The sequence below is a fragment of the Poecilia latipinna genome, unplaced genomic scaffold (assembly GCF_001443285.1).
Source record: "Poecilia latipinna isolate Pla-1442-1.1 unplaced genomic scaffold, P_latipinna-1.0 Scaffold858, whole genome shotgun sequence".
Lineage (NCBI taxonomy): Eukaryota > Metazoa > Chordata > Actinopteri > Cyprinodontiformes > Poeciliidae > Poecilia > Poecilia latipinna.
The window spans coordinates 138,722-156,244 of NW_015113474.1; the positions used below are offsets into that span (position 1 = coordinate 138,722).

Below are 17,523 nucleotides of genomic sequence, written 5' to 3' on the forward strand. Positions count from 1 at the left end.
ATATATATATATATATATATAATAAACGTTAAATAGTGCAGTTTTAAGGCACCACGTTAAAACTTTGACTAGACCACTCAAAAACTTTCAGGATATTTTGCTGGCATAAGAGGTGAACTTGCTGATATTGTTCTGCTGCATTACCCAATTTATTTTAAAGTTAAAATGTTTTGGTTTCCAGTTGTACTTAAAAACAGAAATCTTGTGCTGTTATTTGTTGTGTCGCCTTGCAGCAATACGACGGCATCAATCTCAGCTCCGCAGAAATGTCTGTTTTCTCCATGTACTTTGATTTCCTCCCACAGTGAAAAACATCAGCATGAAGGTTGTTTCTATAAAACTAATGTAGAAAATTAATAATCTCTAATTGAAACACATTGCTGTTTTCCTCTTTTTTTAATTTTTTTTACAGCATATATTTTTACATTTTCTTTTTAATGGTAAAAAACATACATGAATACAAAATGATGCAGATTTATAAGCAGATTCTGAGTCATGCATTACAAAAAGTCAATGCATTTGAGAGAAACTTCCTGGAAAATAAATCAATTGCATAAGCACCTGCAATCAATGATAAGATCTATAACGAGACACCTACACTAAAAAAAAAAACCACATGGTCGTTTTGACTCAGCAAACCATGAATAATAAACATTCAAAACAAAATGAGGAAATGGCATGATACTTGTTTCTCTTCAGTACAATAATAATGAAAGATGTAAGTACATCCTGTACAAGATTGGAGGAACCATTAAGTATCAAAAATATTTTTTTTTCTTTTAACAATAAAAAGTACAAAAGTAAGAAACTCCACTCATCTATAACAATTAAAATGTTTAAAATATCACAAGCAGTATTAGTCATTCAAAAAATTATTTTTGTATTGTTTTTTTGTTTTTTTTTGTCACTAACATATTACAAATCATTATACAAGAATCAGTATAAGGGAACAGAGCAGAAGACGAATAGGTGGATTGGTGTGGCGTTGTGAAGTTTACAGGTTAATCTACGTCCTCATCAATGGTCACGAGATCTTGGTCGAGACTTACAGAACGAAATACAGACACAAGCGTCCAAAATAATTTTTCTCTGCAGGGTGTCTGAACTCTCCCTTAGAATCATAAAACGTAGAATACCTGTTGGTTCATTTTGAAGTCGTTTCATTTGTTGAAACGACAGGGCTGATCCTTGAGTTTCAGTGCCTTGATTCATAGTTAAGAGGCATTACAGTCAACATTTCTGAGGAAAATTACAAGAAACTGAGCTAAAGATGGGTGAAAAAGCAGCCAGTCTAAAGAAAGATCTTGCTGGTTTAAGATCTAAGAGATTCCAAGAAAGTCTGGCTTGTTGAAAGAAACTTTAACGACTGAAAGATGACAAGTCCGTCATAGATCGTTGTTTTCTGAAACAGATGTTGAGAAAACAACGAAAACACAAAAATTGGAAAACACTGGTGCAGTATGTTGCCTAGTTTGAGTGGTTTCTTCTTTTCATCTTTAAAAATTCACATTTCAGATCTCAGCCGAGGTGCTGAGACTTTCCGCCTGTCCTGAATCGCCGTCTTTTGGACTTGACGTAGAAACTGAGTATTTCTTCTTCATGGAATATTCAGAGTTGCTGATGGAGCTGCGAACGGTGCTGCGACGCCGTGCCAACTCGGCCAGATCCTCGGCAAGGACACTCTCCATGACCGCTCCAAGGGAATGTTTGATTTTACGACACAAGTCAGGGCAGCTGAAGACGTACAGGATGGGGTTGAGGACACTGTTGAGGAAGCCAATCGTTGCTGATATCGGAAGGACTTTGGTTGCCACTTTCTGTGCAGAACTGCCTTTGGGAGCCATCACTTCTATGATAATGAAAAGGTGGTACGGAGCCCAGCAGAGGACAAAGGTCACCACCACGGCTATCACGAGTCGAACAAATCGGAAAGGTCTGCGACAACCTCTTTGTGCTAAGCTGGAATTCACAGCGACGTAGCTGAGAATGATGACTGTGAGAGGAATCAGGAAGGCAAAAAAGAGCTTCATAAAAGCCAAACCCACTTTGCGCTGCCTACATAGAGATGTAAGGTCAAAGGGTTCACTTGGGAGATAGCTGGTATAATCGTAGTAGCACAGACACTTGCCTTTTCCAAGGGGAATGACGTCACGGAACATAAAGAAAGGGATAGTGAGGAGTACAGCTAAGGCCCAAAGCACACAACAAACCTTCCCCACCAGCTGTATGCTTCGGTAGTTCTGAGCCCAGACGGGTCGCACCACCACCAGGCAGCGATCCAGAGAAATGGCAGCCAGCAGGAAGGCGCTGACAAACATGTTGAAGAAGAAGACGGAGGAATAAATGCTGCAGAAGGTCGAACCCAGGATCCAGCTGGTTCCGCTGGCATGGTAGAGAGTGTAGAAGGGCAAGGTAAATGTGGCCAGGAGGTCCGACGCTGCCAAGTTCAGTATCCAGATGCTGATGATGGAGCGATTCACACGGAAGCCCACGACTGCCAGGATCAGAAGGTTCTCCAATATGCCGATGACAGACACGATTCCAATGAAAGAGGCGTTAAAAATGTTCATTGAGGTCAGGTTTTGTGCGAAACATGTTTGGGTTTGCATAGAAGAGTTGTTGGGAGAAAGGCAGGTCACATCCATCTTGGAAGGAAGAGATTGCTTGGAATTTCCAAGAACTCTAAAATAAAAACACAAGTAATTAATCATGAGAAGTGATCACATAGTTTAAGCAATAGATTATGTGACAAAAACAAAAACTTGCATTACTTTTGAATACAGTCCATACAAGTTTTAGATTTACAGTTGTGGTAAAAATACATCCATTGTCTTCTGCCGAGCTAAGGGTGTTTTTACACCTGATAGTCCGGTAGACTCTGTTGGATTGGGGACCAAAATTCCAACATTTGTTACATTTTCAGCTGCTGCGGTGCACTTTCACACTTGGACAGCAGCGAACAAGATATAAACGTAAATAGAATATCTAGTGGTATTTCAAAACATGTAAATAATAACGTCAAAATTAAATTAATGCTAGAGGGTTGTAGTCTTTTAAGAGCAGGTATAATTTGAATGGTTTTAGTATTAATTGATTTGAAAAACTCTACACATATTAATAATAACAATAAAAAACGTAAAAGTTCTGTATCACCAAGGTCACATGTTTTTGTACCCAGAATGCATTGCTGTATAGCTACACTCTGAAGCTAAACTAAACTCTAAAACTGAAAGAGTGTGTACTTTCTTTTTTTGCTATGACTGTATCTACTATTGAGTTAATTTAGAAATAAGAACAGTCAGACGTGGACAGAGGATCCACAAAAAAAAGTACACCAGGAAAAGTAGTACTACTTCAACATATTTTTACAGAAGTAAGAGTAAAAAGTAGCCGTCCAAGAAATTACTCAAGTATTTGGTAAAAAGTTTACTCAAGTACTGAGTAACTGATCAAATTATCAATCATTTAATATTTAAAAAATTACATCATCAGATGGACCAAAATATAAAGTTAAGTGGAAATTTTGGTGTTTTAAAGATCAAAATTACAAGAATTCATATAAGTAATCAAAAATAACAAAATCAGCTAAATGAAATGTTTCCAGATCATTTTCTTGAAATTTAAAACATGTGAAACTTTAATAAAAACTGCAGGTCTGTGTCTGTTTCTGGTGGAGTTTTGGTTGAAACATGTTTGATTTTCATTCAGTGGGAAGAAAATCCAGAAATTTTATTCAAGTAAGAGTAGAAATACTTCATAATAAAATTACTCAAGTAAAAGTAAACAGTATAGTGTAGTAAAAATACTCCTGAAATTACTTTTTCCTCCCAAAAGCTTACTCAAATAAATGTAATTGAGTAACTGTAACTAGTTACTTGCTTCAACAACCTCAAAGTTGCTGTTTGATTAATTAATTTCCTCATAAGTGAACTGACACCCAGAGGTGTAAAAGAAATGGGTGTTTTTTCTCACTTCATGCTTCTGCTGTCACTTTCCTTCTAAGTTGATTTTAATATGTGTTTTAAAAGTGTTGGAAGTGTTTTTAGTTTTAATTTAAAACATCAATGACCAGTGAGAAGGCCGTTAGTTACAAAACCTGATCAGAAACATAAAATCCTGCTTTGCTGGTAAAAATGACAGGAAAAAACTCACATGTATAACAAAGATATTTGGTAACTCTTTATTTATTAAAGGGGCATGCATAAGACTCACATGACAAATTGAAATTCAAAAATACTTTATTAATCCCACAGGGAACTGAAATAACACTGTAATAAACATGACATAACACATGTTAAGAACATGAAGCAGTTTTTATGAATGTTTGTGACTGGTCTCATGATGTGTGACTCGATAAATAATGACTTTTTAAAGCAAAGTTGTACTAAAACTTCCATTAAAAGTCCATTAAAAGAGTCAACTTTGCATTAAAAGTGTCATTATTTACCAGTTGACAACTGTCATAACCGATCATAAAGACTCCTTCATGTTCATTACTGGTGTTATTTCATATTTATGGCAGTATTATGTCAGTCTTATGCACACCCCTTCAAATAAATGCTACCAAATATATTCCATAGCTTCAGTTTCTAAAACAAAGCGAGGCACAGATGTGGTTAAGGCATAGAAACCACAGGAATGACCTCAGAGACGTTATCTTTAACCTTCAGCTTGGTGTTTCACAAGCAGCTCTGTTGGCCTGATCCCAACTGTGTATAAATAAAACATGGACAGGAAATAGCATCTGCCAAAATAACCCGATGAATAATGGACAACTTTGGGTCAGAATTAAGAAATGATAATAAAAATAATAATGTTTGTTGCTATAAATGTCCCACAAATGAAAAAAATGTACTGAATGTTGTTTTTGTTCTTTGTAAGCTCATTAATTTTGTGATACTTACAGAGTAAAAATGAATTAATTTGTGGTATCAGAAGCTTATCTGGGTTGGGCTGAGTGAGGAAGAGGGCTGATCCAATCGCTGTGAAGATAAAACATAAGCTGTGATGTTCGCTCAGTTAAAACTCAATGCCTGTGGTTTATCAGTATCTCTACAAACCACAACATTTAGTTTTTATTTTTTTAGTCTCAGCTTTTGGAGGAGGCTTATTTTCTGTAGAAACGAACAATGCCTTGCAGGCTGCTCACATTCTGTGGGGTCGAAACCACAGGCCTCAGTTTATTTACGATGATATTTGACAGACAAAAGTGGTTGGATAGAGGAAGAAAAGTAACACTTTTTTTTTCTTACTGACGTGGTTTTTTATTCAACTCAAGTTGTTGTTTTTTGTATTTTAAATGTTTGGATATTTTTCTATAGCTTCCCTGAAGGTGCTTCCTTAAAAGGTGAGAATAACCAGCTGCGATAAACCAAACAGCAGATGTCTGCCAGGATAAAATGCATCATGCATTCCTCTCCTGCATGTTTTATCTGCAGCTTTACTCTGGCTGCACATCCTCTGCAGCTGAGAGGAGAATTCATTCGCTGCTGGTTCCCTACCTGTTCACATGTTCATCTCTCACTTCACCCAAAACCTCTGAATAATTATTCACAGCATAACAAGGCTTTATATCAGGCACACCACAAAGTAAGAAATGTAGTTTATATAACAGTATCGCATTTTATCTCAAAGACTTCCTGTTAACACACATTGAAATATCAAGAAGTTATTTACAAAAAAAATACGTTAAACAGATCAGACTGTAAATTATGTTGCTATTATTATAGCGTAAACCAGATAAAAACACAAAAATGTATGTCCGGACTACAGTTAACTGAAATAAATAGAGATTATCCTCATAAATGAGTCTGAAGGGCAGGAAATCATCAGAGTTTGTATTTTCCACCCGCTCTATTCGAACAAATGATGTAAAACTGACATGATAATTAGCTTTATTTTTAATTTTTTCCTGTTTTTCATGTTTTGTCTGTTCATTTCCAGGATGCATTTTTAAAATTTAAGGCCTATTAACGACACCAAGACAAATATTTAGCTGTCATCCCGTTTTGTTTTCACATAAGTGTTCAAGTTCAACCTTTTATTGCCATATACACAGTAGAAAACATTTTTAGCTGTCTGCAAGAGTGCCTGACAAGAAGTCAGAAAATAATAACAAATAAAATATTACAAAACACTTTCTACGAACACAAATAAGAAAGAGGAAAAATATGCATACTAAATACTGCAAATAAAAAATAAGCAGGGTTTTGTTCGTTCATATACAAGTGGGGAAGAAAGAGTCGCGTCATGCAGGTAAAAATTAAATTAAAATGCCTCACCGGTGAGCTGTGCGTGCTGCAGCACCTGCTGCAGAGTGATGCAGCTACTGACACTCGCAGGGGGTGTATTTAAGTAAAGCAATAGGAAGTCTAAAAACCTCAAGAGGAACAAAATCGTCACAGAAGAGTTAAAGACATTTAAGAAGAAACTACTGTTCGAGCTGAACCACGATGGGTGTAAGAAGAAACTCAAAGTATTTTTAAGAATATGCTTCACACTAATTCCACTTCCTGTTGATACTGATCTCAGGGTTTTGTTCTCTTTTATGAAGTTGCTCAAACGTTTACTTCATATACTCTAGACCCTTTCTGTGCAAAAGTCCAGGGTTTGTTTAAAAACTGATTGCATGGACATGTGCAGAAAACGAATGGGTTGCTTTCCCACCAAACACGTTCCAGTTCTGAACTGGTGAAAACAGAATTAAGGCAATGTGTTGTTCTTCTACTACTGGAGACAAGCAACGCTACAATAATGCTGATGTCAGAAAATATTCAACCACAGAAATTTGTTTATCAACCTGAGTGCTGATGCATCACTGAAGGTGTTACTTGAGTCGTGTATTTGCAAGAATGCAAAGTTTCTGCTGAAGAGCTGATGAGTAGCTCAGGTTTCTGGTTTGCATGTAATGTTTGCATGTTTTTGATTCACCAAGCCGTTATGGTTTAAGCATCTTTGCTGCCTTTTTCTTGCTAATTTGGCATATTTACGTTCGGTCATTACCTGACTGCTTTTAAAATTTACAGCAGGGTTTCTCAGGAGCTGATTGACATGCTAAGGAATGAATTCAGTATTTGATTTGTCTATAAGTTGCTGAATGGGAGCTCCACAGGGACTGGACTGGGTCACCACTTTCTCACAGGAGCACTTCTCAGTGCACTTCTGCTTTTTACCCTTTAAGTTATGGTTTAACAGTTTTTGTAAGGTTTTGTTTCGAAACTTGGAGTAGCTCGTAGCAATCAGTACATTACTAAAAGTAAACTTGGCAACTGTAGCTTGGTTGGGAACAGTAGTTTGATTATCCTTGGAAAACACTAAATCCCATGTTGCTCCATGTGTGTACATATGGAGTAATGTGATTTTTTTTTTAAAATCAGTTAAGATTAAACATTTATTTGTATTTCAACTGATAGCAATACCACTGTATTTGACAAAAGTATATTTTAAAAGACTCTTCAGGCACATCCTAAGAGAAACATTAACCAGAGTGAAGTTTACAGTAAATCAGAATCAAGCTAACAGCTAATCAGAGTCAGATTATGTCAGGTTAACTGATAATAAAAGTCAGGCTAGCAGCTAATCAGAGTGAAGTTTACAGTAAATAAGGGTCAAGCTAACAGCTAATCAAATTTAGGCTAAAAGCTAACCAGAGTGACTTTAACAGCTAGAGTCTGGCTGGCAGCTACTCAGCCTGCAAGTCAAGAATGGTACAAATGTGTCTCAGCTGCACAGACGGTTAATGCAGATGGAAAGATTTAAAAAAGGACTTGGGTGAGATTTTGACTGCTAAATAAAAATGTTATCATAATCCTAAATGCTAGGTGCAACACAAAGCATTAGCCTTTTAATAAACACGTTCTTTGATTTAATTTTAAATTCATTGCACGTAGGACCAAATTCAGACTCAGCTGCATCCATTTAGGCCTGAAGGCCTCTTTCAGCGTCAGCACTGTTATAGTCATAATTTGTTCTCTCGGTGGTGATATTTCCGATGCAGAAACTAATGTCTATACACCAAAGAGGAGCAATATGGGTGTTGATTTGGTTGTTTTTGAGTTTTGCTTTCTATGTGACAAAATGCACCCAAACCCACAAATGTCTGGTTTATAGAAGATCAAATACAATGATTAAAATCTATTTAAAAGGGGTGGAAAGTTGATATTTCAGCTGCATAACTTGAGCTGTGTAGTTTCCTGGTTTAGTTGTGAATTTCCAAAGAAGTGCATCTTTGATACCTCTACCACTTATTTGCATCAATGACTGAATATATTTTAGCATCCGGAAGTTACTATAGATGAAAATGTGTGATAAATTAATTCAGTTATGGTGTAAAGAAAGAACTCAAATGCAGACTAATCTAACAAATGATCATTTACAAGGTCCTTCAGGACTTCAGGGCAAAGGCAGCAGCAGCATCTCCTGAGGCAGAAGATAAAAACGTCTGAGGTTTGACAGGAAAGCTGAGGGTCGCAGGAGGGTAAGATGTCTGTTTGGCTGGGAGAGGAAGAGGAGGATGATGAGCTCGTTCCTGAACTGAACTTAGTGAAGAATGTTTACAGCTCGTTTGCTCGAAGATCTCCTTCATCCCTGACCGTCCGGTTCTCTGTAGTTTATCCTGCAGCTTCTTCCCGTACTTCTCCTTTCTTGACTTTGAGCACCTCCTGTTTACTCCTCTCTGTCTCACTCTTTCTTTCTCGTTTAACAGTTCCTTGTTTAGCTCACTGATGATCCAGGGTTTGTTATTAGGGAGGCATTAATGTGCTCTCTGTGTGGCTGGCAAAGAGCGATCCAGTCCGTGGCCTCACAACAAAACTGCAGGGCTCCTTCAGCTTCCTGTGAACTCTTTCTCGCAGTTCTTTTTGTTGCAGATTGCCTCTGAACAAGGTGTTTACTTTCTGAGCAGAGATTTTGCCTGAGGAGATCTTGCTTTGGAGATCTATGAATCCGTGATATTTTCATAAATCAAACTCTCTGGTAAATCAGCTCACAAACTGATGAAACGTTGGCAGTGTAGCAGAGAGTGGGTTATGATCAAAATCACCAGATATCACCACAAATGCATTGAGATGCTGTGTCTGTAGCTTAGCAACAGACGACATCACGTGCATTATCTGAGGGTGGGATGTAAACAGCTGCCAAAATAATACTGCTGAGCTCTGTTGGTAAATAACTTACAGAGGGATGCTGGAGTAGGGGATGCGATTCTGTCTCAGTGAAGCAAGTTACACTGAATTCTCTATATTCTTGCTGAGTTCTTGTCAGGGCTTGGAGTTCATCCATCTTGCTAGCTAACGATCTCATGTTGCCCGTTATGATGGATGGAAGAGATGACTCTTCCTCTTCAGCTCCTCTGGGATTTTGTGGCTCCAGTGGTGGCATTATTTCAGCTTTTGCTCGACGTTAGTCACCTCCTCCCTGTTGTAAACCACCCCGTTGCTATGGTTACACATCGCAACAAGTCAGCAGAGTAGTAAAAAGTGAAAGCAAGCATGCGTCCAACTGCACAGAATACAAAACCAGAGAATACTTTTTTCAAAATTGTAATTTCTTTCTGCCTGAAACGGAGGGATGGAAGCCCCAATTCTAGAAACAAGAAATATAGATTCATAATATAAATATTATGTTGACTCAACGAACAGAACGTGTGAAGGTGTATCAGAATGAGAGGGAAACTGAAAAGGACATCCAACACAACCGCCTCAGAGTATTTAAGACAGAGATGAAGACAGCGTCCAGTTCTCATGCACAGGCTAGTTCTCCAGTGATGTGCATTTTGATAGAGGCTGCTCTGACCATGGCTTTGTGGTGTAATCTGAAAGCACTACTGCGGCTAATGACTTGCAGTCGGTTAAAAATGAGCAGACTCGATGGTGACATTTCTCCGTTGAATGTTGGCTCATGTTGTGTCGCAAGAAGTCAGGAGAAAGCAAGAAGTTAGAAAACAAAAGGTCTAGCAAGGCATCCAAGTGATCACAGACAAGTACTAACAGTGTCTAACATTATAACTGTTGGTAAAAAAAAACCTTCTGGGCTGGATAAACTCAAACTGCATTCATGTGGTGTGGGAATCACACTGCCACCTGCTGTTGGGTTGGTGTATCGACACCACTTGGACTGATGCCTTTCTGACATACTCTGTTTTCTTCCAAATGTAGATTATTTTACTTTCTTTTGGATAAGTGTCATAAGCATATCAATTAAGTGTTAATGAGAGAAAGTGTGAAGGCTTTACTTCTGCTTTGAGGCGTGTAGCAGTTTATTTTGGGGTCTAAACTGCAGCACTTGCTGACTGGAAGTGCTCTTACACAATGCAGAAGGGGAATTAGCCACTACCCTTTAATTTCTCTACTCGGTACTCTGTGAATGTCTGCAGGCTGTTGAACTTTGGTCTTCTCCTCCAGCACAGCGAAGCAGCTCCACTTACTCTGACTTTAAATAAAGCAACTTTATTAGCTCCTTATGTGGAGACCCATCCATGTGTAACAGGGTTTTATTTAAAAACGTTATTATAGATGTGAAGTCTGTCCAAATTGGGTTTATTTACTCTTCAAATTGATTTTTGCTGTTATTTTCTCCTGACTTTTATTGCCGTACAGGCTCCTACGCTGCTTTTGGCAGTTGGTGGTTACCGTAGCAACCGACAGCTCCTCCCCCTGTTTTCTGATGCCGTTTGAAACTGCGTCTGTTTTCACGTGAGCAGTATTATATTTTTAAGTACAGTACATTTCAGACACATTTAATTGTATGCAGAGTTTCATGTTTAATTTTGCTATTTTTTTTTTTAAACTGTTAAAATTAATGTCAACTGTGTTACAACTGTTATCTGCCATCAGCTACCTAATGGGAACCATTGATCTGTAGTCTGTTCGGGGTTATTTATTCTATTCTATTTAATGTATTAAGAAAGAAAGACTGGGCAAAAATAACATGTTAGCAACTGCCATGACAGTGAGTTATGGTACCTACCAAGATGGCTGTCAGCTACAAAGCTTCTTGAAGTGTGACGTCACTTGTAGTGTTGTTTAGATTTGCTTTTCAACCTTAATAAATGTAACACTGACCAACATATTTGATGTTTGTTGATGATTTTGATGATGGCAGTCGGCAAAATTTTATATTTGTTACTGGTTTTTCAATTGGTGACCATATGTTGTTTGTATAGCTTTTTAACAGAGCAACTTAACTGCTTTGTTGCCAAAATGTGATATACAGGTAAACTTGATTGGTTGATTAATTGTATTTTCTATTTACTGAAGTTTTTGTCATTACAAGTATATTTTTTCTTGTAAATTTACATTTTTATTATGCTATTATTCTGGTAATAAATAACTAACAAACACTCCATCGTAGATTTTTGTATTTGTTTCTGGGGTGTTAAATTCAAAACGACACCAACACACTAACTAGGGGTGAGATGGGGAAGGGGGGGTGCAGAATGTGGGGCCCCCTGTTGGCCCTCATTTATCCGAGAGCCGCCACTGCAGACAGCTGCGCACACAGTGACACAGAGGAATGTGGAAGGATGTCACGGTGACACGCATGAAGGGAGAAAGCACGCAAACTCCACCAGAAACAGCCGAGATTTGAAGTCAACAGCTGCAGAGCTCATCCCAGCCTCTTTCACAACATTTTAAGACCGTGAGATTATTACCAAACAGAAAAGAAATACCAGCAGTAAAACAAAAACATCTGCAAATATGAGCTATTTGGCGTGTTGCGCAAATGAAGTCAAGCTAAACCTCAAGTGTCCCCTCGGATGTAACAAGTTAAAGTTTTACTTACTGGAAAAACTCTGTGTGATGAAAGTTGGATGACTCGGGTCTTTCCGCTTCAGACTGTCTGCGGGTTCGTGTAAAAAACAGGCGTTTCCTCAAAACTTGCTGATCATCCAAATAAAAGTTCTGCTGAAGGGAAAACGAGGGAGAAAAAAAGTTTTTTCACGTATTTCCATCAGTTGATTCACAGATAAGAGGCGATCTTCCTGCCTGGAGAGGCGTGAGGAATGTCAGGAGAGATTGCTGCAGAAATCATAATTTCTGCTGTTTCAGGCTGAGACGTTCAGCTCTTTAACTCTAAAATCGGTGCAGAAGATGTTTAATGATGGCATTTTACTTTTGTTTCGGTTGCTGCCCCCAGGGGGCGCCACAGCAGCCAATCTGCCTCCATCCCACCCTGTCTGTTACACCAGCTGGATATAAACATTCTCATATTTTGGATAAAAATTCTTCTTAATTGGTTGTTTTAATTAATCAGAGAATTAGCATTTGTCCCCCTTTCCTGCCAGTGTTTGTTATATTCTTTCTAGATGACTTTTAATCAGTCATCATGGTGTCCAAAGTGAGGGTCGGGGGCCATTTGTGGAGCTACACATTTGTCATTCTAGTCAAAACTTTTCATCAGCGACAAACTTAATTATTCTATAATATAAGCATTGCCTAATGCCAATAACTTTTCTCTTATTAGCCGTGTTTTCTTTTAATTTTAATTTCCTAGTAAACGAATGTCCAGCAAGTTTAGACTTTAAAAATAAAAAATAGAGCATTTTTATTGTTTTAAACCAGGATAATAAAAGAAGCATTTCTTTGAAGAAAGTACTTATTTTTATTGCTGGGAATAAACAAACAACAACAACAACAACAAAAATAAATAACTGAAAGGGTTTAGGAAACTGTCAAAAAAAAGTTGCCACTTTGTTTCATTAAAATATTGCATGCTTAATTTATTGATCAGCATATTTAAAAAAAACAGCAACAAACAATTCACAACCAAATTATTTTTCTTCCATGACATGCATGATGACATATGCCATGATTTGGTAACATGATAGATGACATGGCGTATGTCACAAAAACTATCTCATCCATCACAAACCATGGCGAACGTCACTACCACGATCTGAGCTTTGCTCTGCTGTGTTTTTGTAACCTGCAGGGACTGCAAATGCGAATCAGTTTATGCTATAATCTGGTACAGCACATCAGTTGGTGGCATTTATGTCTTAGCTGCACATTATCACTTTATAAATAAAATTTATATTAAAAGAAAGATGCTGCAGAAAGCGCTCCATAATGTTCTCAAATTAACCACATGCGTGTCTGAACATGTGACGACACATATAAACCAAATGTCCGTTTCTATTAACTGTGGCATCATGAAAAGCTCACCTTTAGTTTTCTATTTTCATATAAAACTACCCTCATTTTCACAATTGTTCAGTTCTAACTTTAAGTTGCTGTTCACAGGTTCAGGTGAGCTGTAAGATTTTCAAAAAATAGGGGAAAAAAGCACTTATACTGGTTTGTGTTTGGTTTTCACTGGAAAACACCAGTCACTACTGCGAAGCAGAAACATGTCTCACTTCTGCTCTTCTTTACTTCCAGATAGTAAAATCAACCCAAATGGTTTTGTCATGCTTTAACCCAGAGGAAACATGAATCTCCATATTTAAACTGAACTTCCAGCTTTATATATCTGCATGTCTCAGAGAAACAAAAAGAGACTTACCTAAGATTTTAACTGGTCCTCACTAAATGCACAAGAGAAAACTCTTTCTCTTGTGCATTCACAGGTCTGAACAACTTGTGCAAATCTCCAAAAAATGAAAAGCAATTCTAAAAGAGAAAACCTCTAAACACACAGAGAGGAAATCCTATCCAACCGTGACCTGCTCACAGGAAAAGTAAGAAATGTTCACTTGCTTTTTCCTGGATTCAAATAGGAGTTCCCTAGAGAGCTGAAATTTGAATAAAAAACCATCAGCACATCATGCACACCACCGTAGACTTAGCAGAGCTAAAACAAACAAATCTTCTAAGTTTTACACAGGAAACATTTCACAGAACCTTCTTTCATTCTCAGGGTGAATTGTGGCAAAGGCTTTTCATTAATGCCATAATCCTTAGAAGCAGTTTGTCAAACTTTTCTGAGAATCACTGAGGGAGGTGTAGCACCACTTCAATCTATTTTTACTCCAGCAGAAGTAAAAAGTAATCAAACTACACAGATGATATGCAGCTCTACCAGGGGACCACAAAGCCTCTCAAGCGCTGAAAATGAGGTACCATAACATTTGTTTACCTCAATAAAAACAGAACTGAAGTTATTATCTTTGGACTTAAAGAGGAACAATCTAGAGCACATGTGTCAAACTCAAGGCCCGTAGCTTTTTATGTGGCCCTCTCCAAAGGACATCAATAAGCTATTTATTGATATTTTAGCAGATTAATTGGTTTTATCAATATATTCTGGCACAACCGGCCCTTTAAAAACATTCAGATTTTTAATATGTTCCAAAATGAAAATGAGTTTGAATGCCCTGATCTAGAGTCAGCACACAGCTCCAGTTATTACAGCTGGAAACATTCAGAGCCACATAAAGATGGCTACAAAGCCGGCCTTCTGTCACCTGAAGAATATTTCCAGGATTCTCTAATCCTGGAGATGATTAGAGAATAATTTTTCTAATCATTTCAGTCTCTTTCTATGTCTCAGAAAGATCTAGAGAAACTCATCCATGCTTTTCTCTTTAGTCGTACTGATTACTGCAACAACGTCTAAAAAAGATCAGTCAGATCCAGAACGCTGCTGCTGGAGTTCTGACTAAAACCAGGAAGTTAGAGCATATCACCCAGTTCTACAGTCCTTCACAGGCTCCCTGGAGCTCAGACTTTAAAATACTATTGTTAGTTTGTAAATCACTGAACGGCTCAGCAGCACAAAGTTCTGCTGTTGTCATAGCTACCTTCCAGACCCCTCAGGTCTTCTGGTTCTGCTCTGCATCCCCAGAACCAGAACCAAACATGCAGAAGCAGCATTCAGCTTCTATGCACCACAAATCTGGAACAAACTTCCAGAAAACTGTAAAACAGCCGAAACACTGATTTCCTTTAAATCTAGACTAAAAACCCACCTGATTAGAGCTGATTTTGAACATAATAAATGAAACGTTAATCAATATATTTGATGTTTATTGATTATTTTAACATTCCACAAAGGATGTTTACTTACCTCATAATTGGTATATTTGTATATTTTCATGTTAAAGCTCTTTGAACTGCGTTGTTTCTGAAATGTGCTGCACAAATAAACTTGGTTTATAGAAAGCGTTTATTATTCAGGTGTTTTCTTTGCTCCAATAAAAACTACATCTCAGATAAGATGTGTCATCACTTTTCAGAAGTACTATTATGACATCAAAAACGATTTCAGGAGAAGTTGCTCATTTCCTCCTTTTTGTGTGTCCAGTTGTTTGAGCAATCATTTCTGCAGCGTTATCTTGCTTTCCAGTGAAGTGCAGAGTAACACCTGGAGCTGTGATGCCGCAAACCTCACTGCAGCTGCAACCCGCTGGCCCAAATCTCATAAAATACACTAAATGTTCTTTTGGTTGTGATTTTTTAAGTGAAATGAAAATTAATTGACTGCTGATGTTAAACGGCAGGAAAGGTAAAAGGGAGAGGGGTGTCCAAACTGTGGCGTGGGGGCCATTTGTGGCCCTTTGGCTGATTTGTTTGTGGTTCTACATTGATGTTAAACATTTGATCCGTCCTGCAGACGTGGCTGATGCAGATGGAGAGTTTATATTTTTACTCAGGGTATCATTATCACCAACATAATGATACAAAACTAATTAAAACTAATATTTTAACCATGTTTATCCAGACTGTTTTACTGAAATACTGACTTTTCTGCACCCAAATAAGCTTTTATTTAATTTATTAGACTTGATTAAATATGGAAAGCATTTTGATCCTATTTTTACAAGTGAGAATAAATTTGTGCAAATTCCTTTCAATGTAGCAAACATGCAAAAATCCTTTTTACATTCTGGATCAAACGTCAGTTTCCGTCAAAACTGGGTAACTATTTATCTAATTTTAGTTTTTATAATTATTATTTTATTGGCCTGCGCGTTCCTTTGACTTAGTGAATAAACTTTGGACACCCTGTTGTAGGACGTAGATTAGTTTGTTTGTGGCAATGTAAATATGTAATATTCTAAAATTACTTCATTTAGTAATCTAATTTAATTAATTACACAACTGTAACTTTGTGCAAAATCTTTTGTTGTTCTGCTTTATTACAGTTTAAAGTCTCCATAAATGCCAAACTTCTTATTACCCAAGTTTTTCTGACTTAGATTCAAATTCCCTAATGGGAATTATTTCACAAGTGAAAATGAGGAGGTTAAATTCATAACCGCTGCACCTGATGTATCATTTTTCACTTCAAGCAGTTTCACAATATTAACCCACACTGCAAAAAAAACAACAAAATATTACCAAGTATTTCTGGCTTAGATTCCAGTGTAAAACGTCTTAGTTCACTTGAAATAATACAAAACTAACATATAAGTAACTTTTCAACAATACAGTTGTTAAGAGTCAATAAATCCTTAATATTGATGAAAAAAATACTGATTGCATTGGCAAATTATTTCACTCAAAACAGGAGAAAATTTCTTATTTTCAGTTAAATAATCTGTCAATGCAACAAGTTTTTAATAGATGTTCAAGAGTTTCACTGTTTTACCTAGATACTATGAAACACAGAGGCTGAAGGCTGAATGTGCAGTATGCCAGATATTAAATTAATAAGTCTGAAATAGTCTTAGAGAAAATTAATTAACAGCAGCAGATCCTCTGTTTGATAAACTAATAAAACCGTCAGCTGTGAATAAATGTAAAATACTTGTGAGAAAATTTGAGAGAAAGCAAAGTTTTCCCCTACCGTTCGTTTCAGTAGTGTGAGCTTATGACTCAATACAGGAAAAGGACCGTCTGTAAACAGATTTCCTTTCTTAATCAGCCATATCAGCTCTAGTTTCAGTTCCCTAAATTATATCTTGGAAAACTTAAGTGCATTTTACAAAAACCAACAATCAAATGCTCAGTTTTCTGCTTAGGAAAAAAGAAGACCCTACATCAACATATTGACAACTTTTTTTGTACATATTGCTTACGAGAAAATGAGATGTCGAGTTTCGGTTGGATCTGTAAACCTGCAATTCATTTATTAAAATGCTTATTTAAAATTAAATGACAAAATAACTGTATTTCACCAAACATATTATAAAACATGCATTCCTTTAATGAAGTATTAATTAAGAAAAAATAGCAAGTGAGAGGGAAGTAGCTCAGTTATGCTAGCTTGACTATGACAACCTTAATATGTAGATGTGGTGTGGAACTCATGAACTCATTGGTTCAGTTAAAAATGGTGATTTAAACACCAATTCTGACAGATCATCAGTAGAGCAGGTGTTTAAATTAGCTAAACAACCACCACTGTTAGCATAGCTAATAGCAGTGGTAGCTAATCTACCATAGCAATCACTTATCAATATTTGCAAAATAAACATGAAGCCTAAAAACATAAAACTGTAACAAACTGAATGTTCTGTTCTATGTGTGGGAATATTATTATTATTATTATTATTATTATTATTATTATTAAAAGACCAATAACAATAATAACGTCATATAATGACATTATGTTATTATATGACATTACTACTGACATTAT

At 36.9% G+C, this 17,523-nt stretch overlaps 1 protein-coding gene across 5 annotated transcripts; it reads right to left on the reverse strand.

Moving 5' to 3' along the window:
* Window positions 1–381: 381 nt before the first annotated feature.
* Window positions 382–16,770, reverse strand: LOC106956944 (prostaglandin D2 receptor 2-like). 5 transcript variants are annotated; one of them, XM_015048057.1, is made up of 4 exons: window positions 16,729–16,770; window positions 11,782–11,903; window positions 4,905–4,982; window positions 382–2,682 (listed from the first exon to the last, which is right to left on the reverse strand). In XM_015048057.1, exon 4 carries the CDS (start codon window positions 2,643–2,645, stop codon window positions 1,512–1,514), a length of 1,134 nt encoding a protein of 377 aa, XP_014903543.1. In that variant the 5' UTR covers window positions 2,646–2,682; window positions 4,905–4,982; window positions 11,782–11,903; window positions 16,729–16,770; the 3' UTR covers window positions 382–1,511. The 5 variants fall into 5 exon arrangements, with proteins under 5 accessions (XP_014903543.1, XP_014903544.1, XP_014903547.1 ...); XM_015048058.1 differs by lacking the exon at window positions 16,729–16,770 and adding an exon at window positions 13,504–14,125 and having other exon boundaries at window positions 11,782–11,900; XM_015048061.1 differs by lacking the exon at window positions 4,905–4,982.
* Between the last annotated feature and the right edge of the window lie 753 nt (window positions 16,771–17,523).

Coding starts and splice junctions, on each gene's coding strand:
- LOC106956944 (XM_015048061.1), bottom strand. CDS start 2,645: ATGGATGTGACCTGCCTTTCTCCCAACAACTCTTCTATGCAAACCCAA.